The sequence below is a fragment of the Apium graveolens genome, chromosome 5 (genome assembly GCF_009905375.1).
Source record: "Apium graveolens cultivar Ventura chromosome 5, ASM990537v1, whole genome shotgun sequence".
Lineage (NCBI taxonomy): Eukaryota > Viridiplantae > Streptophyta > Magnoliopsida > Apiales > Apiaceae > Apium > Apium graveolens.
This window is the reverse complement of record NC_133651.1, coordinates 312442605-312470385: the sequence shown is the minus strand read 5'-3', so window position 1 is coordinate 312470385 and position 27781 is coordinate 312442605. Positions and strand designations below refer to the sequence as shown.

General features: G+C 34.1%; 1 protein-coding gene and 1 non-coding gene across 2 annotated transcripts; both read left to right on the top strand.

Annotated features, from left to right (window-relative positions):
- Window positions 1–727: 727 nt before the first annotated feature.
- Window positions 728–834, top strand: LOC141662706 (small nucleolar RNA R71). The gene has a single exon (XR_012550806.1). It is a non-coding gene; the product is annotated as a small nucleolar RNA R71 (small nucleolar RNA).
- A 19263-nt stretch (window positions 835–20097) lies between these two features.
- Window positions 20098–23400, top strand: LOC141723290 (AP2-like ethylene-responsive transcription factor PLT2). The gene is made up of 9 exons (XM_074525090.1): window positions 20098–20261; window positions 20563–20956; window positions 21090–21172; window positions 21304–21312; window positions 21421–21509; window positions 21673–21746; window positions 22080–22130; window positions 22292–22368; window positions 22490–23400. The coding sequence occupies exons 1-9, from the start codon at window positions 20114–20116 to the stop codon at window positions 23227–23229; spliced, it is 1665 nt and encodes a 554-aa protein (XP_074381191.1). The 5' UTR covers window positions 20098–20113; the 3' UTR covers window positions 23230–23400.
- Window positions 23401–27781: the final 4381 nt, after the last annotated feature.

Genomic DNA, 27781 nt, shown 5'->3' with positions numbered 1-27781 from the left:
CCTGCCTGGTACTTCCGTGTCACTGGGAAGAGTGCCAGGTTGACGATTGAGCACTGCATTGGCTAATTGACCAATTTGATTTTCCAAGGTCTTGATAGAAACCGCCTGACTCTTGCACAACAGCTTAAGTTCCTCAAAATCAGTACTAGTAGGTGCAGCTGCACTTCCTTGTTGAGGATATGATTGCCTTGTAGCATACTGCTGTGGTTGTTGGAATCCAGGTGGGTTAAACTGTTTACTCACTCCTTGCTGATATGGTGGCTGAATAGCATTCTGATTATTCCCCCAGCTGAAATTTGGATGACTTCTGTTGTTAGGATGATAGGTCGCTGGCACAGGCTGCTGTTGTCGCTGATAATTATTCACATACTGAACAGATTCGTTTACAAGAGAACACTGATCCGTAGCATGAGAACCTGCACAAAGCTCACAAACCATAGCTATTTGATTAACTCCATACGTAGCCAGAGAATCAACCTTCATTGATAGCGCTTGGAGCTGGGCTGCAATAGCGGTGGCTGCATCAACTTCCAGAATACCTGCTACCTTGCCTGACGTCATCCTCTGAGTTGGGTTTTGATGCTCATTTGCAGCCATCGTCTCGATAAGATTATACGCCTCAGTATAGCTTTTAGCCCATAAGGCGCCTCCAGCTGCTGCATCGAGCATGGGCCGAGATTGGGCCCCCAAATCATTATAGAAACCAGTGATCACCATCCAATCCGGCATTCCATGATGTGGACATTTTCTCAACATTTCCTTGTAGCGTTCCCAAGCCTCGCACATAGATTCTGTAGGTTGCTGCGCAAACTGAGTAAGAGTACTCCTCATAGCAGCAGTCTTTGCCATCGGATAAAACTTCACCAGAAACTTTTGCGCAAGATCTTGCCACGTAGTGATGGACCCAGCTGGTTCAGAATGTAACCAGTCTTTAGCCTTGTCCCTTAGTGAGAATGGGAAAAGCCTCAACTTGATAGCCTCATCAGTCACGCCATTATACTTAAAAGTGCTGCAGATCTCGACAAAATTCCTTATGTGCATGTTGGGGTCTTCAGTTACCGCTCCTCCAAAAGAAACAGAATTCTGCACCATCTGAATAGTGCCCGGCTTGATTTCAAAGGTGTTAGCTTGAATAGCTGGATGAAGGATGCTTGACTGAATGTCATCAGTTTTAGGCCGAGAAAAATCCATAAGACCTGGATCAGCTTGAACAATACGATCTCCCATGTTTACTGGTTCTTTCTGCTCAGTTCCTGAATCCGAATCCTCAAAATCTAACTTCTCCGGAATATCAAGAACTTCGTCTGTCTCCTCAGCTATATCTAAAGTCCTCTTGCGAGCACGAGAACGAGTTTGCATAAACGCTTGCTAAAGTACCTGAAACACAACCAGAAAAAATAAGTAACTACTACATCCTAATCACTGAGTCCTAATGACCAATGATGGTAAGTACATAAACTAAACAAATACGCCGAGTCCCCGGCAGCGGCGCCAAAAACTTGTTAGGGCGAAAACACGCGCTAATATTCACGCAAGTATACGCGTTCGCAAGTAATATAGAATATTTTCTAGTTCGTTCCCTCAGAGACTCAGACTAAATTATTGTCTAATTAAACTCACTCACCAATGTATGATTACTTCTCAATGTTAAGATAATAACACTTAAAATTGTTGATTAAATATTAACTATAATTAACTACTTAATTAACCACTTAACTAACACTTCAATTTATCAATAATAAAACACTCATGAGATCACAACTTCATTATTACTTCCTTCTATAGCCATTGTTATTACCTTTAGCATGTGGCAGTGATGATATTAATCGAATAACACGAAACTGATAAAAGCCAACTTTCATTGTACTAATACCATTCTACCAAGCATCCACAATTAAGATAGAAGTCGAATAGTCATCAATTATGTTGAGTTCCTATATATCTACAGGAATTGACAACACAACGATTTAAGCACAAGTTATTCCTTTTTGATTATATAGGGCAAATAAAACTGTTAGAGTTACCCACTAATCATGCACAACGTACATGAACCTATGCTAGCATGGCAAGTTCTAAATCTCAAGATCCACCGTCGCTTCACAAGAGATTAACACCCTATCTTATATGTTCGCGACGCACATAAGACGAATACGCACAACCAATACTAGATATCAAGCAATCATCACACACTAAAGTATTAAACAATTAACTAAAGAATTCCATAATAAATCCGTTGCAACCCCATGATCACGATTAGCCCATAATAGAACTTATCGCCATCATGGGTTCATATGAAATCATGATAACAAACACAAGAAAATAATAACTAAACTAATTATATTAAAACAGAGTACGTCACAAGAGTAAATAAGTCAAAGCAAGAAAACTAGCATCCAACGTTACAACGAAACAAGAATCACAAGAAAATATGCTTCCTCTTCGTTGCGGTGTGCTAAATCGGTCTTCTTCCTTATCTCCTTCGCTTCTTGCGTAAAACACAATCTTCTTCTTCTTTTTTTTGTGAAAACGTCTCAAATCTACTTATATAATAGTCCCATAAAACTCAGATTACATAGAAGTTGGAAGCCAAACAGAAGTAGAAGTCTAAAATAATTCAGCAAAATTCCCGACCCTGCGCGGCCGCTCAGCATTGCTGCGCGGGCGCGCAGGCCTCCACTGGAAAAAATCCAAGTTTGCTCCGTTTCTTCGCCGTAATCTGCCCGTTCCTTTCCTCTCGCAATGGTGAACACATGCCAAGGCTTATTCTTGATGATTCCTCCCCCGAAATGCAACTAATACCCTGAAATGCATAAACACTAGAAAAACGCATCAAATACACAAAATACTTGATTTCAAGACACCAATTTAAGCCATTTTAAGACGTTCTAAGTGGTATAAAATGCCACTTATCAACAACGCAATACCAGGTTTGACCGCACGTAATCCGCATTTGACCCGAGTTAATTCAATGCTAAATTTTGGGTAGAACATATACAATGTCATGTTTTGAGACAGTAAATAATTAATATTTGATATTATATTTTAACAATTAAACATAATTTTAAAATATACTTTTATTAGTTTTTATCAATTAAGCACAACTAAAATATATTTCTCATTTGTTTTAATTTTATATTTATTTTTAAAATTTTACTTAATTTTTTAAATTTAAAACGTGAGTTATAATTTAACAACTTTTAATATTTTAAGATTCAATAATACTCATTTGGATTTTAGAAATATTTTTCCAAAATATATAGATAACAAAGCGATTTAAAGTTTAGGATTTACGGCTCGCCCTAAACCCCACAGTCTAAACTGTAATTTATCCTAGTAACCAAACTATACTTTAAAATCCAAACTCTAATTTAACAGTCTTAGTATTTTAGGGTTCCCTAGTTATCAATTTATATTTTAAAAATATTAATATATAAATATATAAACACTATCTAGTGTTTACAAAAATAAACTACATAATTTTAGTATTCAACAGTTTTTTTTGGTTTTTTAACAATATAATTTTATTTTATGAAATATGAAATATCCAAGAGTAAAGTGCATATTATCCTATAACCAGCTTGCCAAGTGTATACTCCCTCCATCCCATTTTAATTGTCACATTTCCTTTTATAGAAGTCAAATTAACCAATTTTTGACCAAAGATTAAACATTACTCTTATATTATTTCAAAAAACTAAATATTATATATTAAAGTAGATTAAATATACTTTCCGGTGATGTAATTTTTTTATTTTATTCAATTAAAAAATATTAATATATTTCGGTCAAACTTTAATCAAATTTTTATTTTTGCTAAATTAAGTATATATTAGCAAGAAAAGAGGGATTGACCGTTGCTCTAGTAGACCTAGAGAAGACTATCTATGATCAATCTTAGCATAAAAGATTGAGAATAGAAAGCACACAAAGACGTACAAAAACCAACTATGGAAAATCCCTATACAATCTAGGTTCTTGAACCACTTGGATGAAAGTATTCGAGTTTCAATATCTAGCATAACTCCCTTAAGAACCGAAGACGGGCCTAGGACCTCTTTGTCATGCAGTCTTGCATTCCTCTCTCCCCAAATATGATAGCAGAACACCTGCAAAGCAAGAAGTCCCAATACACTGTGCCCCTTATGAGAAATTCATCCCCAGTCCATGATCAAATCATTCCAGGAATCACCAGTGATAGGGAGCCTAAGAGAGTAGGCCAATCTTGAGAGAACATATCCACTATAGGTGCAGTGAACAAAAAGGTGGTCACTAGTTTCAATCCCACCTACACAAAGAGTACACAAAGGAGAAACCTGAATGCCAAAATGAACGAGTCTGGTGAAGGTTGAGAGTCTCCCTTGACAAACAATCCATTCATGATGAACATAACGTGGGACACTAAGACGGTGCCAAACAGAGGAACTCCATTGTTTCTTTGTAGCTTGAGTTTGTATTGAGTCCCAGATGTGCCAGACCTTGAGCTGCTTTAGAGGCCTTAGCTTCCAACTTAAAGAATCAGCCTTATAAAGATTGAAGTCCGGGTTATCAAAGTGAGCAAGCCACTATACCAGAGTGTCACTAAGGTATCTCAAACGAGCGTTGGGACTAGGAAGACACCACCTTCCAGTTTGAATGAGATCATTGACCATGGCTTCTCTCCTTGAGTGCACTTGTAAGTAGATCAAATCATGTTTTGCTTTGGCCAAACACTTGTGATGCCACCATGAATCAAACCATAGAGAAATGGTTCTTCCATCCCCTAGATTATACTGAAGAAACCGAAGAGCAATAGCCCTTAGTTTCAGCACTTTCTTCCAAATCCATGAAAAATCAGTCGGTTCCTCCATGACCCAAAATTTGTTAAATTTGAGATGATTTGTGTACACCCAAGAAACCCAAAGAGAACGATCCTTGTTTACTACTCTACACAAGTGTAAGAGAATTTGAGAATAGTTCCACTCCTTAGGGTTACGGAGCCCTAAACCTCCTTCATCCTTCGGGAGGCAAATGTCACTCCAGCAAACTTTGGCTCCTCCAACTTTTGAGTAGTCCCCTTTCCATAAAAATCTGGTCAATACACCCTAGTAGAACAAAGAACAGCTCTAATCAACTGAACACGACCTTCTAGGGAGAGAAACGATGTTGTCCAAATATTCATTCTAGCAGTCAATTTATTAATAAGAGGAAGGCAGTCGTCAATACAAAGTTTTGACGAAATAAGAGGAACACCCAAGAACGTGACCGGGAGACAACCATGAGGGATTCTAAATGTGTCATCAAACCAACAAACAACATCTTCCTTGTAATTGCTAAAGAAAACCGAGCTTTTGTGAGCACTAGGGGTAAGACCACTAACACTTGAAAATTGCTCTAAACAATGCATCAAGTGGTTTATAGAGTCCTTGTCCCCGTGAGAAAAAGGTAAAACATCGTCCGTAAAGAGAAGATGATTCAATTCTAAACCCTTGCATTTCCAATAAAATTGAAATAATGGATTATTAGAATGAAAAAGCAAGGTTAAAATGTTCATACCTAGAGTGAAAAGGTATGGCGATAAGGGGTCAACTTGGCGAAGGCCCTTTGTACCCTTGAAAGACCTCGAGAGAGCCCCATTGATTTTTACTGAGTAAAAGGGGGTTATAATGCAAGCTTCAAACCACGAAATGAAGGTATTAGAAAAATTGCACTTGACAAGAACTACCACAATAAAACTCCAATCAATTGAATCAAACGCTTTCTGAAGATCTATTTTGATTGCGCATTTAAGGATCCCAGTGACTCTCCCATAGCCCCTAAACAATTCTTGGGCCATCAAGATATTGTCCGAGATATGCCTCCTAGGGATAAATGCTGATTGGGAGATTCCAACCAAGCTTGGCATGACATTTTTAAGGCGCCCTGCAATAATTTTCGAAATACATTTGTAGGCAGTAGAACAAATAGAGATAGGCCTAAAGCCTTTCATACAAATTGGAGTTGAGACCTTGGGAATCAAAGCAATCGAAGTAGCATTGAGACCTCTACTCATCACCCCTGTATTAAAGAAATGTAAGATAGCATTCGTGAAAACATCACCAATAATGTCCCAAGTTGCTAAGTAAAATTCCATCGTGAAACCATCCGGTCTTGGGGCCTTGTTTCTCTTCATTTTCTTGAGCGTTTTGAGGACCAATTCAGGCGTAACTGCACCCTCAAGACTAAAGGCTTGAGCCTCAGAAAGAGTGGGACCATGCAGATCATCTAAGATAGATAGATCAACCATACCACTTGACCCTATAGAGTTTTTGAAGTACTCTACTGCCACATTAGCCACGTTTTTATGGCCAAAAGTTACGTGCCCTTCATTATTTTCAATAGCTAAAAGCTTATTGTAATTCCAGCTTGAACGTGTCTGATTAAAGAAAAATGTTTTCTTGCTATCTCCAAGACTCAACCATTTTACCCTTGATTTTTGATGAAAAAGAGCCTCTTCTTCGAGAATAGCTTTCTCCAACCTTATAGCAGCTATCAACTCATTAGTAACTAAAATTTCATCACCCGGATTATGCACTATGGAATCTTGGATCACATTAAGTTGCTCTCTCGCTTCCTTGACATTTGACTGGATGTTGTCGTGATTCTTGTTAAAAACAGAGAGCTCTGTTTTCACAAGCTTCATCTTTCTACATAGAATCCCAATTGGGTCCCCGTACCAAGGAACTGACCAAGCCTTCACAACTGCTTTTCTAAAGCCTTCATTTTCAGTCATGAAATTAAAAAACTGAAAAGGCTTTGTTATTTTTTCTAACTGTATAGGGACTGTTAAAAGCAAGGGATTGTGATCAGATAATCCTCGATGTTTAACCAAAACAAACGCCTCAGTAAATTGGTTGAACCACACCCCATTGCCCACCAACCTATCAAGACGCTTGTACACTAAACTAGTCAGTCTCTTGTTATTCCAAGTGAACAAGGGACCCAAAGTTTTGATATCATCCATCCCTGCATTCACCAAGCAATTCTTGAAAGCTTGCATGTCTGTAGTCTATTGCTCACGGCCTCCTTGCATTTCCTCTGCTCTAGCTATACAATTAAAGTCCCCACAAACACACCACGGCTCCACAAAGCTGCTGCTTAAACACTTTAAATCACTCCATAAGGGCTCTCTTTCATAAGGTTTATTATAAGCATAAACAAAGGTGACCCTAAAATGGACCTGTTTTTCAATGAAAGTAACCAAGCATGTAACTTGTTGTGCTGACTTTAAAATGGCAGAAACGTGCCAAACATTTGGGTCCCAACCAACCCAAATTCTACCATTTTCATGGTATTCATAATTAATAAGCCATTGTCAATGCTTATTAATCTTTTTGGAAACAGCCACACTATTGTGAAGCTTCACCTTAGTATCGATACAACACATTAAAGATATAAATGATTACTGCTAATAAAATTCTTGACTTTCTTCTGATGAGGCGATTTGTTCAAGCCTCTCACATTCCAAATTGGATAATTCATTGAGATGGGTAAGTCGCAGTTTTAAGACTCGCCAGTCTCACACTTTTCTTTTTAGTTCCCACTTTGCTTGTTCGAGGTGAAGTCCTAACAGGGGCATTAGGTTCCTCAAGGCCAAACATAATTGATTTTTTTCCCTTTCTTTTCCTGTTAATGACATCATAGTGAGCAATAATTTCACCCTCCTCCATATCAACCAAAGAGTCAAAGGCATTGTGTGTTGAGATCTCATTAGTGGGATCCTGATATTTCTGAGAATCCAGTCTTTCAGGTTGAGGTGCGCTTATCGCTCAGGCGGCGCGCACATCAAGCTCAGCTGTATGGGCTGTACGGGAGACCTGGGATCTAGTAATGGATCCTGGAGTTGCTGGCGGGGCATAGCCATCCATATCTATAATCAAGTTCCCAAATTCATCATTACCCATTACCACTATTGTCTCAATAGCATCAAACTCGTCAAGATCATCACCTTGTGTTGCATTGCCTTCCTCACATTATCTCAAAACCTCATCATCATCCAAAGTAACATCTCAACCATAAAATTTACCCACCACGTATGGAACCATAGAATGATTCTGGACATAGTCTTCATTGAAATTTTCCTCATTATCCTCCAATCTAGCTTCAGCCTCATGCACCTTAGTGTTGTTCTTACCACCCTTCCTGTTATTAGCACTCCCCTAGGACCTAGATTTTGGCATCTCTCGATTGGGATTATCAGGACAACATTCCAACGAGTGGCCAAATGCTTAACAGAGGGAACACGAATATGGCAATTATGAATACTCAATATCAACTCGAAAGTTATCTTCCACCCCTTTGATGCTTAAACAGGGGAAAATCATGTAGGGTGGCCTAGGTGATCCTTACTCAAGCTCAATTAACACTTGAGCAAATTTCATTGGAAGAAATTTCGAAGTAGCTTCATCAAACTTAATGACTTTCCCAAGGAGCTCAGCCACCATTATAATACCAGAACTGGAGCAACATTACGTTTGAATTCCGTACTCTCCATCCAAGGTTTAAGAAAAAGAACTCATCCTCCCAAATGGATAGAATTGAGATTTAAAATTGCTTTCATGTGCTCCTCCGTATCAAACTTGAAAGTGAAATAACCTTTTGAGGTATAAAAAATATATAAAAGTCCTCGATTTTTCCATAGATTCATAGCCCTCTCACGTACAAATTGAAGTCAAAGCTCCCGCTTATAAAATGGCCAATACAGCTAGTGTTCCACTGCTTCCTTGCTTGAACCAAAAATTCTTTGGGAGGAATAATGGTGAAAGAACCATCCTCATTCGTGACATATTTAGCTTTATGCTTGAAATTTGGAGTGATAGTTGGCATTCCTTCCTTGACCTTATCACTCCAAGAAACCTTATTTCCCCCAGCTCTACTATACTTACCTTGATGAAGGTTTGGTGTGCTAGCAATGGCCACATTGGTGCCAGTTGATGCAGCCACCACAGTCTCCACAATAGGCACAGCAGCCCCAGCCACAGCCTCCACCACATTACCCACAACACAAGGGCTCACAGTTCCACCAACATGAACATCATTGTGCTCACTAACTAAGCTCAAAACTCCATTTCTTACAGCAAAACAATCAAGTAAATTCTCTAAGGACTTTGTAGAATTATCCGAGATAGTACCTTGTGAAACAATTCGAGACGCATCAAGTTGTTGAAGAAGACCTCCATTGACATCATGTTGCACTTTATAAAATCCCATAATCTCATTTGGAAGTAAACCACCAGCTCCAACCAAACACCAACACCTCCTGTAGCACTCCCTTTTGAGCTCACTTTGTTGTCACTAGGGCCACCATCAAAACGTATGGAGCCACCATCTCTATGCAAGAGGGCATGAGAAATTTCCCCTCTAGGATTTGGAAAAACTTCTTCCAAGTCCACATCTTCAAGGAGCCTAGCTCTGTTAATGGCAGTTATGTCATAGTTGTGGCAAAAACCGACTCCAACCATCATGGCGGACTCACCAGAGTTAAAGCTAAAAGAACTGTCGTTTGACATAATTTGAACAGAAGTATAAAAATGTGGGAGTTGTTAGAAAGCTGCTGGAGTGGAGAGCAAAAAAACAAGAAGAAGAATGGTGAAAGGGTGAAGAGTTTGGCCGGAAAAGAAGGTGAAAGAAGGGGAAAATGGTGGTGTTAGAAGAAAGAGGAGAAGTGACCAGCGAATACAAGCACAGCCCGGGCAATAGATCTGGTTATTAGGGGTTGTGCACGGAAAAATGAAGAGATAAATTTTTGAAAAACATCTTGGTTTTTTAAGTTCATAACACACCAAATTTTTCCTTTAATCAATTTGACTGAGTCAGAGTCAAATGTGACAAATAAAATGGGATGGAGGCAGTATTACCTAATATATTTAATTTAAAGAAAGTGATTAACTTTATTATGCATTCATAGATTCGTAATACGCATTATCTATTTGGTAAATGTGTGCTATGTTCAACTATAATAGCTCACCCCCTCTGTTTGTGTTGCTTATGATACGTATTTAAGAAAACATGCTTATATCACCCTCTTCAGTTAATGCCTATCATAATCTATTAACCTTCCCCTATGTGCGTAATACATACTCGAAAAAAAAAAATTAACCTGACATGCGTTCTTGCAATGCGTATTAGTTGTTATCCAGTTCTCAAATGCGTAAAAGCGGGTATAAATGACCAACATTCAAGCGCGTCAATATTCCTCTACATCTTTGAAAAAAATAAGGTAATTACGTCATTCGCCCGTATTTTCCTGATATATTCACTATTATATTAGATTATTATGTTAGATTGATACATTATCTTATAGATACGGGAACAAAATTTAAAATTTAGGATTTAGGCACTATTTTGAGGTCTAAGATTTATTTTTCACTCATATGCGGTAAGGAACGGGATTGTGCATAAAATATGAATTACAATAATTTTGTTGTCGCACTACGTACTCAAATTATTTACTCCAAAATTAAATATAGGTTTTGTCTATTTCAAATGAAGTAAGAGAAAGTAGATCATAACGGTTTATTCATAATATATGACGTAGATATATAAATGGCTATTATTTAACCGAATATACTGAATATTTTTTATTTAGTTTATATAAATACTCATTAAAAGAAAAAAGTTAATGGATATTGTCAATAAAAGAGATATTATGACAACAAATAGTTAAATAATTTAATTTAAAAATAATTATGAGTTTTGTTTATTTCAAACTAAAGTGGGAAAGCAAATTGTAAAGATTTTAAATATAATATTTGAGGAAGTTATAGAATTGTTTACTCTGAGACAAATGTGGAGTTCAAGAATTATATTTTCACTAAATCGTTGAACATGTACTCAGGTACAAGTCAATTATTAATAAATTATTTTATATTTATTTTTATATTATTCAAAGTAATTTATGAGAAAGAAATTTTAGCTATTCTTGTGAAGAGAGTTAATCTTTTAATCAAGGGTTTGAGGGAGTTGGTGTAGTGATTAATAATGAAGACGTTTAAAGATAAAAAAATTGATGTTCATGCATAAACCGAAGTTAACCGATTCATCCGATTCGATTCAATTGATTCAATTAACACAAGAAAGTTATTAAAAACAGATCTTCTCTCAAAATTAGCGTTTTTTTCAATAAAATCAAGACTTAATTTTTTTGGATGAAATCTTTCTAGGTACCTTGTTTATAAAGGTTGTTATATGTCTATCTCTTTTGGATGTTAATATTTTGTTTTGATGTTTATGTGTGTGTCCGGGTTCGGTATTTTTTTTTGAAAGAATTTCTATGATATTTTGGGAGAATTATAAAACTCAAATCAAATCTGGAACGGTGGTAAATATTATAAGAACTTATCTTTTACAATAAAAAATTATTCATAATTCTGAATATTTATGTGAATGTCAATTATAATGCTACTAGTTTCACAACAGGTGTAGGTTGGGTTGCTCGAGATGTCATTATAATTACTTTTTAGATCAAAGAATTTACATATTCTAGAGGTTAAGCGATCTGAAAATAAAACAGCTATTTGTTTAGCTTATTTTTTATTTTACGATCAGATTGTATTTGACAGTTCGGAGGTTTGTTCCGACTGTATTTTAATGTTTTAATGAAATCACTACACCATAGATTGCTTATAGCAACGCCGAGAAAATATTACCTTATGTGTTATTTATGTTGCAATAGAGTTTATGGCAACAAATAGGTCAAAATTGGGTGTTGCATCCGAGTGCGTTGCAATTGCTCGATTTAGCGACGAATATAGCACGTTATAGTAACATATTTAATTCATTGCAATAGCTTCATATAGCAACAAATTGTAGTCTATAACAACGCCTAAATAGCATTGCATTAGCTTAAATTCGTATCATTTTAGTGACTTTAAGGCAACGATATTAGGCCAATGGCAATGATTTTAACCTAGATATTGCAATGATTTTCACCCGATTGTAATGATTTTGCACTTTTTAGCAATATTATTCAATGAAATAGCAACAGTAATTTTTAAAAAAAAATTGAAAGATTCGTGTTGTAAATACTACTAGACAGGCATAAAAGCCACAAATTTATTTGATTACAAATCACAATCCACGATCTAGTTTCTAGAAATCCAAAAGTTGTATCATGACCGTTACAATATAGTTTTACAAAAGCATTCCAAATGTAAGTCGCTTACAAAAATTAGCCATTAAAGTCAACGCATAATTTTCACAAAAGACTTAGTTAATGCATTGATTTTTTATGTCTAGGACTACAACAGGCGTCTCTTTAACGACAAGAAAGATTTTTCAGTAGATTTTAACTATATCTCGTGCTCTTGAATTGCTTTAGGCTTGGCTTCTTCCATTTGTATTTGTAATGCAAGTAAAGCTGCACCTTTGCAATTTCTTGGGCTTTTTTCTCTTCCATATCAGTCTACACCCAATAATTAGAAATATGGTATTCAAGTGTGCAACATCTACACTTAAAAGTGCAAATTACATTAAACTGTTAAATAAATTACCCTTAAACATTTTGCAGCCAGAATCTTCAAGTAAGTTCCACCGCTCACTTTTAGAGCTTATTGATTGCTTTTTTAAGTGCTCCTGTTTCTCTGAACTATCTTCCTGTCGAATTCTCTGTCCATCTATACGTCTTGCAGTTGTCCTCAATACATACCTATACAGCCACATTATACTATAAAACAATTATATAAATAAGAGCATGTAAAATTAAATATAATCTAGTACCAACCTCACTAGCAATACCATTCTTAGCACAATCAATTGCAAGGCGAGTTGCATGGCCAATACTTTCTTTAGCCCGTGAGAGGGTCTCAATCATTCCTTCAAATGCATCACGAGCAATAGCTGCTTCAGTTCCACCACTAAGAGGATCGGTAGCTTTGTGCCCGGAACCACATATTTGATTCTCAAATTCTTCAACCTCGGGATGATTATCTGCTGATAGCTGAGGAATGTGAGAAGATAAAGATGACTGGGCATTAAATACTTTAGTATCAGCTTGGATGTTGGAGCTTGGTTGAATAGGTGGAATAGCAAATACAATACTGGGACTCCCTTCAGATACATCAGGATAAGAATTTCCATGAAAAAAGCTTTGAGAGTAAGCTTCTTTTCTTTTTTCCTGAGCAACTGTAATAAGATGCTTCATAGACAAAGAGGAATCCTCGATCTTTGGATCTAAGAGTAGTACAAATGTTTTATCTTCTCGGGAAACTTCTTTATCTTTGTCCATCCTATTTTATCACATAAAAGATTAATAAGACTATCACATACATTGACACATTACAAATAGACACAGGTTCCAGCATTACATGTTACCATTTATGAAACTGATATCCAAAATTTTGTCTGTTGAATGAATTGGGACATTCATCCTTGATCTTGATTTTGGAGTATCTTTTTTTCCCTCCACAAAAGTAATGGATTTATTTCTTTCACACATTCCTTGAATTGAAGAATGATCAATGCAATCTGAAAAGTGCTCATATATATTAAATCAATAACATGGCTATCAAAAAAACAATACCATATAAGGCTACACCGAACCAAAAGGTTTTCCATGTAACTTTGTGGGAGAAACATCCTTAAAAACCATCCTCTACAACTGAAAATTTGAAAAAAAGAAAAAATCTGTGAGATCCTGTACGACAATGCAGCTTTCTTCAATTGTGGGAATGACACCATCCTGACAGTAAGGATTAGAAAAAATAAATTAGCACGAGACATTATTACAAACATATTTACTTGGTCTTACTAAGGGCTAAAGCTCAAGTAATCAAATTCATGTGAGGATGATTAGTACTTGGTAAACTAATCTCTTCGAAAATTATCAGTATTAAGAAGATATTATCACCTTATTCAGACGAACAATAAAATTATTTACTAAATTATGTATTGGATTCACAAACTAGTTTATACACCAACTCTTATTGATCATGATGAAGACTAGATATCCGATTAAAATAATAAATTTTATATTAATTCTAATGGAGACCTTGCGGCTTGCCATAGTTATATAATGTAAAATGAGACTACAAGATTTTGGGGAAAAAATCAAATTGTGTATTATAATAGTGCAAACTGTGGTACATGAATTTAGATGAACATAAAAGTTTGACCGTAAATTACCTGAATTCAATTAGTTTACTTTATGTTTTCAAGAAACTGTCTACAAGGTATATATGTTAATAATTTGAGAACGTTTACATTAATTTAGTAAAAGGAAAGCTCATTTTCTCTTTAATTTCATATCCTATGAACTCAAAAGTTATAATTAAGGGTGCAGAGAACCCATAAGCAAGGAAGCTTGTTACAACCACGATGGTCGGTCATTGGACTAAAGGCATCGGTACACAGAGCTAAGAGAATCTTAAGAACCCATCCAAGCCTCTTCGTTCAGAATTTTAAAAAATATAAGTGCTACATACGTAGATAAATTAGCACTTACAAACACCTGTTTATTCTTGTTTCTTAAATTCGTATAAATTTGAAGATATCATTGGAAGAGATACCTACTTTATAACAAAGTAGTAAGTCCATATGCAATGTGCAGCCCAAAGACTAATCACCATAGCAGAATCTCCAAGAATAATGATTCTTGCTGCAATCGGGCATATAATTGCCCTTTCTCGAAAAAAATCTTAAATTTAAATTGATTTTGCATATCACTTAATTTACACATATCATAAACTTCCAAAGAGTTGGAAGATGCATCCCTAAAGAGCAAAAATCAGCAGGTTCTCAATTTAAAAGGTTCAACAACGTCACAATTGAAACCTTAATTTTAAAATTCCAATTTAAAAATTTTGATAAAATCACAATTGAAGCCGTAAATTTAAAATGTGTCTAAAAACTCAATTAAAAACCCCTAATCAGCAAACAACCAATAATTTAAAAATACTTTCAATATACTACCTAATAAAATCGATTGGGGGAAGAAAATCGATTGAAAGTTCGGTTGCTTACCTTCGAGCTCTTGAATATTGTCTGAGCTTGAGTGTTCTTCGAGTTTGAATGTTCGAGTTTGAGTGTTCCTCGAGCTTGATTATTTCTCTAGCTTCAGTCTTCAAGCCTTCCTCTCGATTGTAGCCTCTAAATCTCCTAGAGATATTCGAGCCTTTTTTGCCTCTAAGTCACCGTTTTCATCTCGATCTGTCAGTATAGACGTGAGTCTGTGAATGTAGATATGTGAGTACAAAGTAATTAGAATGGAATTATTTTAGTAAAAGTGGAATAAGCCGAAGCGCGTGTTTTGGGAACCCGGTATTTTGCAGGACCGGGAAAATTTGGGCTCAAATTTTTGAATTTTATTGTTACATTTTTACAATTTGGTTACAAACTGCTTAAAAAATTGTCAAAATACACTCTTTTGTAACAATTTTTAAAAACATTGCACCAACTATACATTTGTCAAAATTAATTAACATTTAGCAACAATTTATGGATAAATTCGAAAGTGAGCGTTGTTAAAGCCAATTTATGGTGTACTGTTAGCTTGTTCGCAAAAAAAGATATAAAAATGCAAGTGTTTTACAAATTTAGCCAAGTTCAAAATGCACCAAACAAAATCAACAGGCTTAAATTAGTTATTAATTTGACTTTTTCAATTATTTAAATTTCAAAAAAATAATTATAATTGAACTAATCATTTTTTTGTTTTTTCCTTCTATTTACAAAATAAAAATTCCAAAAAGTAAAGTTACCTATCGTTTTTTTATATCTTAAAATAAGTGTAAAATGCTAAAGTAATAAAGCTCAACACTATATGTATAATTTCCAATACAAGTTCCTTAATTTGAAAAAAAATTTGGTTGATGAGAGTTTTGATTATTGTTGGACATCTCTCTCGTGATTATAATAATTTGATTAAATTATTTCTCATTAATATTTTATAATAGATTGTTATAATTTGAAAGGACGAGCATCCTTGTTAAAGTCAAAATGTTACATTAAAGTTACATATCCTAATTTTATTAAGAGATTAATCATGATCGTAATTAATCTCCAGAAATTAAATAATAATTAAAAGTAAAATAACTGTTTGAACAATTTAAAAGCAATTAGACTATTAAATAGACAGAAGATTACAAGGAGAAATCACTCAAGAATGTGTGTGATATTACATGAATTTGATGTTATATTTAAATAGAATCCCTTGTTGAATGAGTTTTATTATATTTTAAATTTTGTATTATTTATTTACATAAATATAGAAGTTGATTATTTTTACAGCAAATATTGAAACAAGCAATTATATAATCTAAACTTAGTATTTGCTTTAAATGGTCGGTACCAATTCCCTTCATTAATTAAAACCTTTTATAATTCTCTACTCACTTTCCAACACCATTCTTGTGAAAAAGAGTTTAAGAGAGAGAAAAAAAGGAGATTCTTCTTCTCTCCGTTGTGTGTCAGATAATAAGCTCATTCTTTTCTGCTAGCTTTTTATTCTTCTTGTTTCTGTTAATAGCTATTCTTCCTGGGGATAAATTGTTTAATGAATGCTCATTTTTTTGGAAGAAGGGTTTTACAATGCTCATTTTTTTGGAAGAAGGGTTTTACAATTATAATTATTATTAGGGTTTATATCCTAATGGAAAGTAAGCTTAAGACATGGGTTCTTGTCTCCTTGTAGGTGAAGGTCCAGTCAACCTACCTTTTTTTATATACTCTTTATATATATGTGGTCATATATGTATGTACCTCTATGTTTGGATGTGATTTTATTTGTTCATGTATAATGTCAAAAACAACTGGTAATAAGAAATTATAGATTTATTTGAAAATACAGTGGTAAAAATGTAATATTCTTATAACTAAGTTATACATACCTGCAGCTCATTGTATTGATGTAATATTGTACTAAGTAATATACATAGTGGTGACAATATTAACACCATTGTTTTATTTGGACATATAAATGTAGTTAAGTAGATATGTATAGGATATCACATGTCACATGAATTAGCAAGATCACCTAACTAGGAGAAAAATATTAAAGTGTAATGGCATCCACCATGCCGTAAATGACCTAGATTCATGATCACCGATTAACAAAATATATGTCAAACTCTATGATCCCAAATCAGTTCACTGAACTTCATGTTTTTTCTTACCTTACAATCTTATTTGTTGTTATATATTCATTGTTTATTTTTCACATGGTTTGATTAAATACAATGTGTTAATTTTATCTTAGCCTAATTCAAAGTTAAAACATCTTTTAGTTAAAAAATAGTAATGAACAGTTTAGAAAGTAGTAATTCACATTTACTGTGTGTACTGGAAAGCATTTTCTACAATTTAAGGGAGAGTATGCTACTATTTGTTTAAAGAAATAGAGGACAGATATGATAATTAAATTAGGAAAAATTGAGTAACAAGGACAGTAAATATCTCTTTTTATTACTCCTATCTTTGAATAGTGCGGTTTCCGATTAGATGGTCAACAGATTTCTACTTGGAAACCTAAACAGATTCATTCTCTCTCTTCTATTTGACAGCATTAACTCTCTATTATTATACTACTTCAGCAAGCTGTATACGATGATGAACTCTTAGTGTTATGTTTAAATATAAAACTGTTGGTGTGGGAAAAATTTCAACTAGTAGGAGGAGGAGTAGTAGTTGTTACTGATCAAATCAAGTTTATTTAAGTATTAAATATGTCGGATGTTTACTTTGAAATATGGTTACACACTCACACACACATACTGCAGAGTGTGCAGATGCTCGGGGATCCACAGCTACACTAGCTTTTGATGGCTACCCAACTTAGCCTCCTCTGCTACTTGAATTGTGCACATAGGGTTTCATTAATAGTACTAAGATGCATGGCTATATTAACATTTTTTTTATTAATATACTATATGATACTTAAATTGTAAAATGAAATACTCCACTACAACAAAAGGCCGGATCAAATACAACCATATCTCTTTGAATTTAAGAGGCGTCACTAAATTCAACCGCCACATATCCGAAAACGGTTGTATTTACGCTATTGTATTTAGCTGATCGCTTAACCGGTTATATTTATACTAAATATGACTCGAACATTTTCGACCGTCCCAAAAAACGGTTATATTTAGTTAAATACAACCGAATTCAATTGTATTTTAAGTAAATATAACTGTTTTTTGGACAGTTATTTTTGTAATGCCGAAAAACATCTGTTTCAAATATATCCTAATTGAAAAAACTTGTTCTTTCTTCCGGTGATAAATATATATGACACTTTAAATCTCACCTTTTTACTATCAGATAGGTCCTGTATTTTAGATACATGAATTTACCACACAATTCGGAGTGTTAATTAAATAAGTTCATAATTTGCGTGTATGGTGGTGCATGCATCCTACAGTACTACACACATATGGAGGGGATGGATGTTTATCCAACATGATGGTGTGTGTTTAACTGTTTATTAAGATGGTAGCCAGCTAATAAGCAGGATGAGATTCACTAAGCTTACTGAAGAAGACGTGTGCTTCCTAAAATAAAATTTTACTTATATAAAAATTAATTAAAATTATAAAAAATAATGTTACATACTTCAAAAGGATCATAAAAGTATTTTCAAATGACAAGTGTTATTTTTAATTGATGAAATTTATATTAACGCACCAAGATCTTTTTTATTCTAATAACAAATGACATCTTTTTTAGTGATATTTATATTAATGCACGCTGCTGAAGTCCATTTTATCTGTGAGAAGATAGTCACTTGCACAATTGCGATAAACATTAATTTACGTCCGAATTTCTTTTTAGCCAGTTGAAATTAGTATGACATGCCATTCCATCGTAACATATAACATATATATTAGCAAACTGTAATATCATAAACAATCGAATATGTCGGTCATTTGGGGTGGTTATTTTTGTTTTTATCCTACTCGATAGGTCAAAATCAACCCGATTTTATACTACCGATATAATTGGACGTTCGGTAGTCATTTTTACCTTCATTTCATAAGTGATCATTTTTTATGACCCTTTTTCCTTACTGTGTTTTTAATTTATGTCGAGGGCACACAATAAGCACTAAATTTTATGAGTTTGGTGCATTTTTATCGGTCTTTTTAATATGTGCCCAATGACACACAATAAGCACTAAATTTTATGAGTTTGTTGCATTTTTATTGGTGGAGTTGTTGTAAATGCAGGGAATATGATTAGAGCGCCAATGAAAATGCACCAAACACATTAGAAAATCCGTTTTGCTTATATAAATTTAAGATCATTCTCGAGAACGTTTCTCTGAACTCTAATTTTTCTTGAACACAAAAGTGTCTTTCCAAAATTTTATTAAAAGTAACTCAAATTTTAGTTACATAAAAATTTTAAAGTGTGAAAGTGTTTTTCTAAAATTTACTACTCTATCTTGCTTATTACTACTACAAGACTGAAAGGTAAATAGTTTTGAATAGGAGAGTTGAAGAATAAGGTCGGTAGTTGTGCGTTGATAATCGAGTTGTGAGTCCAATGAGATGATTTGCGTAGTGTGGGAATGCTGGACTCCTGGGGGTCAATTTTTACACTAACCAAGAAAAATGGAGAGTTCCAATAAACCCAAGTTGTTAATTTACTTACATCAACTTAATATAATTTCAACTTGGAAAATTTGTCCTAGTACAAAGACTGATGGTCCACCTGCATGTGTCTATTATATTAAGACACTCGTGCCCTTTTTTATTTAACCTTTTTTCTCTTTCTTTTTAGCTTCTAGCTGGCATTTTTTTAATTTGTATTTTACTTTTTGTTTTTGTCTTCTTTTCTTCAATAAAGCATTCAATTGTTATTGACTGTCAGTGAACTGATCATATTTTATACTAAATCTTGTTATTGAACTTGCAGGATTAAAAAAATATATATACACTTGTATATATATATTAGTATATATCTAACTTTCCAACTCTCCCTCTTCACAAGTGCATATTGAACTCCATCTTCATTATTTAGGGTAAACCCTAGCTAGTGGTACTTGAATATATTTTTTGTGTCTTCTGTTTAAGGAAAACAAATTTTATGATTCTCATAGAATTGTTATTTTCTTTCTATGTGTATAAATTTGCAGGAGGATTTTGATTGAAATTATCAAGATATGAATTCCAACAACTGGCTATCTTTTCCATTCTCTCCTCCTAATCCTTCTTTGCAAACTCACTTAACTTCATCATCAGGTGATCACTCTCAACAATTTTCACTAGGGTTAGTCACTGACAATGATGACAGCCCTTTCCAACACCAAGGTAATTACTGTCTGTTATAACTCTGTTTCTTGTAGTGTAACTCTACTTGCTATCTTCAATTTTCTTGCACACACAAATATACATAGGTTCATCAAATTCCACTTAAAACTACCTTAATTTCAAAACCATATATGTATATTTATACCTCATGTACATATCGTGTCCGACTGAAATGTGCGTTTTTCCTGTAGTGAAGATATATATATATATATATATATATATATATATATAAATCTTCTTTTCTTTAATGACCGGGTTTAGGTTGTAATTGATTAGTTCAGTATAATCTGAAATTGTGCAGAATGGAACATGATTAGTGGTCAAGTGAGTAGTGAAGTACCAAAAGTTGCAGATTTTCTTGGCGTGAGCAAATCAGAAAACCAATCATCATCAGATCTAGCTGTGTATAACAACGAATTCCATGCAAGTGAATCTGATTACCTATATACCAACCACAATTTACTACAGCTTCCAAACCCTTTGGCAGTGGCTCCTCCGGATCATTCATATGATGTTCCGGAAAATGCAAGCAATTTACAGTCACTAACATTGTCTATGGGAAGTGGTAACAAGTCCAAGTGTGAAACTAGTGGAGAAAATAACGATAGTACTGCCATTATTCCCGTTGATGCAAATCCTCGAAGAACATTGGATACTTTCGGTCAAAGAACATCAATTTATCGCGGTGTCACTAGGTTTGTGTTCGTATATCTAATCATAACAAAACTAAATTACTTTTTGCATATTTTCGAGAACTATAGGTATGTTCTTATTATCTTCTTTTCTGTGCGTGTGCGCGCCCTCGCATTCCCCTTGCATCCCTTATAGGCATAGATGGACTGGAAGGTATGAAGCTCATCTGTGGGATAATAGTTGTAGAAGGGAAGGGCAATCAAGGAAAGGTCGCCAAGGTAATTACAATGAAACTTTTGATACTTGTTTGATTTTATTGTTTATTTTCCATAACTCATTGTGTACTAACCATGTCTCAAACATTTTTGTGTGCTTGGCTCATGGATTTCTTATCATTCATCACTGGCAGTTTACCTGGGTTAGTAACTTCATATTCTTCTTTTTACTCGTACCATACAATATGATCGATACTTCCTCCGTTTCTTTTTAGTTGTCAGTTTTGAAAAAAATATGTAAATGTGGGCAGGTGGGTATGACAAAGAAGAGAAAGCAGCTAGGGCTTATGATATGGCTGCACTCAAATACTGGGGAACATCTACTACCACAAATTTTCCGGTATTGTAGCTTGTTAATTTGGTAGTGTGCTTGTATGACTTAGATGTCTCGTATTTCTCGAGTGTTGTTTGAACTATTAATTTACGTATGCCTTGGATTATAGATGTCTAGTATTTCTTGATTAAGGAAATTATCTATATACTCATCACTAGTTATTCTGTAGATTACTAACTACGAAAAGGAACTTGATGATATGAAAAACATGACCAGGCAAGAATTTGTAGCTTCCATTCGAAGGTAATTTACTTTTGTATGTTTTTGAGATATTCTTAATTGCTCTAGATATTTCTTAGTACTTGCACATGTTCTTTTTTGGTAAATGATTTTTCTCTCATTTGTTTATGCATCATAACATAATATAATATACCGAGGACTATATATTGTACTGTTTACAATACAGAACATTAATCATTGTCATTAATATTGCTCTTTTTAACTTTATATATACAGTCACTGTGCACCTGCAGACTGCAAAATCTGGTGTAGCTATTCTAGTTAACAGATTCACTTCTCATGCATAATTTATTAATTAATTTTAATATAATTAATGTTTCGGGTTCCAAATTATAGGAAGAGTAGTGGCTTTTCCAGGGGAGCGTCCATGTACCGTGGTGTAACAAGGTATTGCAAACGCACATCATATGACTGTCATTCTATGTCAATCGGTAAAGGCCTTGTTTCTTGTAGCTACCTGATGCGCCATGCAGTGCAAGAGGCATTTGTTATGTTTATACATATGTGGTACTCATGTAAACTCGATTTTCATGAATTGATGGTAGCAGGCATCATCAGCATGGAAGATGGCAAGCAAGGATTGGCAGAGTTGCCGGAAACAAGGATCTTTACTTGGGAACTTTCAGTGAGTACTCTATAGAACCTCAGTTTTTCATGCACAAATAAATTTACACATATATATTGACATGAATAATTAAAGTTAATTACTTGTCAAATTTACTGTTTTTTTTGTACTAATAATTCAGGCACCGAGGAAGAAGCAGCGGAGGCCTACGATATCGCGGCAATTAAGTTTAGAGGCCTAAATGCAGTAACAAATTTCGACATGAACCGGTATGATGTAAAGAGCATCCTGGAAAGCAACTCTTTACCTATAGGAGGTGGAGCAGCCAAACGCTTAAAAGAAGCACAAGCAATCGAATCATCGCGAAAACGGGAAGAAATGTTAGCTCTGGGAACAGCTTTTCAATATGGTAATTCAAGCTCAGGCACAGTCCTTCCGCTACAAGCCTATCACTCTTTAATGCAACAACCATATGATCAGCAACCACAGCCTCTACTTACCTTGCAAAACCCCGAGATTTCGCAGTATTCTCAAGAGCATCAGTTCAACCAGAGCTACTTTCAGACACAGCTGCAGCTGCACCAACAATCTGCCGTTGATTCTTACAATAACTCTCAGCTCTACAATAGTTACCTCCAAAACAATCCCTCGTATTTGCACGGGTTCATGAATATCGGTTCATCATCATCTGTGTTGGACAATAATGGAAGTTCGAGTAACGGGAGTTTCAGTACTGGAGGATATTTAGGTCATTCTACAGCAGCAAATGGCGGGGGAGTTGGAGGTTCGTCTACTGAGGAGCTGGGGATGGTTAAGGTGGATTACGATATGCCATCGGGAAGCTATAACACAGCAGGATGGTCCGGCGATTCTTCGGTCCAGGGCTCGAATCCTGGTGTGTTTTCGATGTGGAATGACTGATCTGAGAGTTAAGGTAAAGACAAGAAAAGCTGGGGGAAGTTAATTAATTGGTAATTTTGGTTTTAACAGTCTTTCATTAGTTAATTACGGATAATCAAAGGAGATTAATGAAAGATACAACTGATGTTGCTTGACCCTATGCCTTACTGACATTAAGAACACTGCTACTTGACTGACAATCAATCGGATATGTTACTATCATATTCAATTAATGTGTTTATCTTGTTTAAATTTATTTTACTTATTCCATTTCCTCGACTTATATAAATAAAAAATACATGTTTGACTTTTCATGACTTATGTTTTATGTGATTTGCATGTAGTGATGCAGAACCAATTGCAGATTGGTATTGTCATTTGACAATCGGGTATTCTGATGTTTTTTTAATTCTATAACAAAAAAGAAAAATGTTAGAACTCTCTTTTTCAAAACTAATCTCAAATGATAGGTGTCAATTTATTTTAGAGTATGTTTAAAACATTCCAAAATTTATTATTTTACGAATAATATTCTGCGAATATTTTTATTTTACTCATAATCTTGCAAATTTTTTATAATTTACAATTAAATATTGCAAAACATATTATTCTGCAGAAAACACTTAATTTAAAAAATATTTATGTTAACGTTGCAGAATTTGACAATATTCTAATTGAAATATGTATGATATTTGTAAGATTTCTATTAAAATAATGATGATCGTAAAATATAATTCACAAAATGAAAAATTTTGCAACAATTTATTTATAAAAATAAATGAACTTCAAAACTCCAATAAAATAGTGGATTTCATAAAAATTAACTCCATATAATTAAAAATAGTTGTGAAATTATAAATGGTTAAAGTGCACATAAGACTCCAAAAATTCTTAAATGCTTGGGGGCCGATGACATTGATTTTTCCTTGGCAGTATGAACATTCATGGAACTGGCAAGCATTTGAATAGACTGACTAATTTTATTATCCATTTTAAATGGTGACAGATTATGTTGTAAACAAAGTCGAATTCATGTAAGCAGCTCGAGTTCAAACTCTTTTAACAACTTGACTACTCGCCTCAAATTCATGTACGAGTCGCATTCGAACATAAGTGTGAGCCCGTTTAGATAAAATGTGCAGGGCAGAACCGCACGACTCAAACTCGAAGCTAGTTATAGTTTTAAATAATTAATTATTTAAATTCATTTTTATAACCTAAAGTTTTAAAATAGGTTTATTTTTTTAATATTTTAAGTTATTAGTGTAATATCCGGGATATATCGTGTAATTATTTTTGCTAATAAATAATTATTATATGTGTTCAGTATTTATTCTGTGAATTATTTGTTAAGTGTTAAATGTGTTTAGATGTTTGAAAATAATATTAATCGAGTATTTTAATTTTTATATGTCCAAAATAAAATATAGATAATTGTCATATCTTCCTAATTATTTTTATGATGATTTATGATTTTATAGGAATTATATGGATTTTATAAAATCTTTTTTCGAGTATTTTAAAAACTATTGTATACAAATGGGAACCAACTGACGTCATCCGTTTTTACGTTTTTATAACCCGAAACTCTTCCGAGAACTCCTTCCTAACCTAATTGCAATATTCCGAGAATTTTCTATGTTTCGACTTTTTCGACCCGGTGTACGGTTTGTCCTGCGCGGGTCCCGACGCAACATTTTCGATATATTATTCGTTTCGGTAAATCAATAAAACTCGTATTTTTGATAAACGGGATCTTTTTATTAAACTATCACAATTATCACCTCGTAATACGTGTAATCAGGCGCTGAGACCAAGACCGCAGTATAAATTGTACTGATTTGGATAATTATCCCGAAAACCGGTACCGTTTGGATCAGTTTTTATAAATAAACGTACCATTTTATATCCGGAATGATCCAACGGGATACTAATTTTCCGTAATTATAAATAGTTTTTACCGTATTTTATTCCGTATCAAAAATCATTTGTAGTCAGTAATTAAAAAAATTTCCAGAGAAAATACTTATATTCATAAACTTTTCTGAGAATCAAACCAACAATCTGAGGTGTTACCGGAGTCCGTTTAGAAAGCTCGAGTACTCAAAACGAAGGTCTTGAGGTGTACTATCAGATTCTGTGAACCATATACCTACAGAAATCAAGGTTTATTTTCTGGATATTTGTTTATTTTCGAATTATTTTTATTAAAAATATGAATTTTTGTTCGGATGATTATTTGAATGATTTGATGATTGCATGTTGTAGAGCATGTTTTCCTGATGATTTTCATATGTCATATGTCTGATTTGGAGTTCAATAACATGTTCAAAATTGAGTTTAATCTTCGAATTTTAAAATTAGGGTTTATAACCCCTATGAATGTTTTCAATTGAAATTTTGGGCTTTTTGATTTAGGGGTTATTAGCTGTTAATTTATAGTGGGTTGTGTTCCTTATGAAATTTGCAATCGATTGGTATATAGCTCGTTAACAGAGGATGTCTGAATCGAAGGGAGTTGTGTTTTGAAGTTTTCGATGTTTCGCCGGAAACAGGCGATGTTCTTGGCCATTTTCCGGCCAGGACAGGGATGATTGATGCGTTTTGATTGTATGAATAGGTTCCTGGTGTTGTGTAGAGTATATCTGGAACAAATGGTAAGTTGAGGGAGCCGGAATCGTGTTCTCCGGCCACCCTTGTGTTTTCCGGCGACTGGAACTGTAAAATTACAGTTTAGTACCTCAATTATTGGGGACGATGAAGCTCAGTCCCTGAACTTTCTAGAGTTTGCAAATTTAGGATTCCTGTTTTAAAAATATTCAAAAATCATATTTTCTATTTATTTTAATTATGAAAATTCGTTTTTAATTTCTGAAAATTCTAAAAATTATTATTTTAATTCCAAAAATTATTTTTAATTCAAAAATAAATCGGAATTAATTAGTTAATTAATTTCAGTTAATTTTTAATTGATTAATTGGTCAATTAATTCGAAAATTAATTGATTAATTGATTTAATTAATTATTAATTGATTTTATTAATTATTTAATTAGATTTAATTATTTAAAAATGATTTAAAAATTTCGAAAAATAGTTTCGAGTTTTAAAATATTATTTTAAATTGTTTTCAAGGCTCGATAATTATTATAAAATTGTTTTGAAGCCAGATTTGGCCAACCGAACCCTGTTTATTACTCTGAAATTGATCCAACGACCCGGTTTAATTCCGAAAAATGTTTTAAAAATTATTTTAAATACCCGAAAGCCTGTTTATGACCCGAGACTTCTTTATAAATGATATATCATTGATTATTTGACGTGGTATGTGCTATATGTGACTTGTTGGTTAACTGTCGGTCTATATATTCGATGTTTACTTGTTTATAGTATAACTTTCAATCCGTTAATCGGATTTGGGTAAAACGAAGGGTAGATAGAAGTACATGTCGAATAGAATCGTATGAGTTAAATATTGATAGATGCTTGTGATATATGAGCAAAAGAGGCAAGGCGTAGGAAAGGAAAACAGATAGTCGAGGAGTAAGACAGTTGTGATTGAAAGTGAGTAAAGTATAACAAGCTAGTACCAGGAAAGTGTTATGAAGCATTGAACCCTAAACCCTGATTCCAGTTATTGATCTTGAGCCGTAAACCTTATTCTTTCTAAATCATTGATTGTTGTACACCCAGATACGAACCATAAACATACGATACTACTCCACAAATACATATAAACTAAATACCAAACACTGAACTGAATTACTTATATACTCAAACCATTGTACCTTATGATTTGAAAGACCAATTCCTGGTAACCCTGAAATATTGATTCCTTTGTTATCCAATTTTTTCATTACCTAACAGTCAAGCTTTGAAATTGCCATACTGATCATTTGTAAAGATTGAAACCATTTCCTTATCGAACATTCAATGTTGTTTATGATTCTGTTTATTGCTTTACGTTGTTTATTCTGTTATTATGTTAGAATTGGATTATTTTTATAAAATTATGGACCAGATTCGTGGTCAGACCATATTAATGGTCAAGTTAGGCCAATGTGTGCCTTGGATCCAGTAGTTAGAGCAGTGCTGTGTGCTTTGCTCGGGGTTAGTGCGTGACTGATCAGCAGCCTAACCTTGGTTTTTAAAATGAAAATATAATATCCAATTCTAAATCATAATTCATTGTGCACTCGATATCATAACCCTTTTTATTTGATGATCATTATTCTCAGTTTTGTCATTGTGACTTGCTGAGCTAGTTAGCTCATTTGTGTGATGTTGTTTATGTTCTTTTCCAGTTAAGAAGGAACCAGTTGGTAACAAAGATCCCCCAGTCCAGCGCGAGAGCTATGGGTTCAGGTTGATCGAGTTAAGCTAGTAGGCTTCTTTTGGGATAATTTGAGTTTATAAAAGTTTGTAATAATATTTAATACTCAGTTCTGAGTTTGAATAGTTGAGATTTGAATGTTTTTAATATAAGTAGGTGTGTTTGGCTTGTGTGCATACTTTAACCTGTTGCGGTCCGTGGTATTTGGTGAGTAGGGTCACTGCATATTATTATTATCTTTA

What these genes read in the sequence shown, in the direction of transcription:
- LOC141723290 (XM_074525090.1), top strand. Translation starts at nt 20,114, where the DNA reads ATGAATTCCAACAACTGGCTATCTTTTCCATTCTCTCCTCCTAATCCT. An exon ending in CAGCCCTTTCCAACACCAAG is followed by an intron (nt 20,262 to 20,562) that starts GTAATTACTGTC and finishes GAAATTGTGCAG; the next exon opens with AATGGAACATGATTAGTGGT. An exon ending in ATGTACCGTGGTGTAACAAG is followed by an intron (nt 22,131 to 22,291) that starts GTATTGCAAACG and finishes TGATGGTAGCAG; the next exon opens with GCATCATCAGCATGGAAGAT.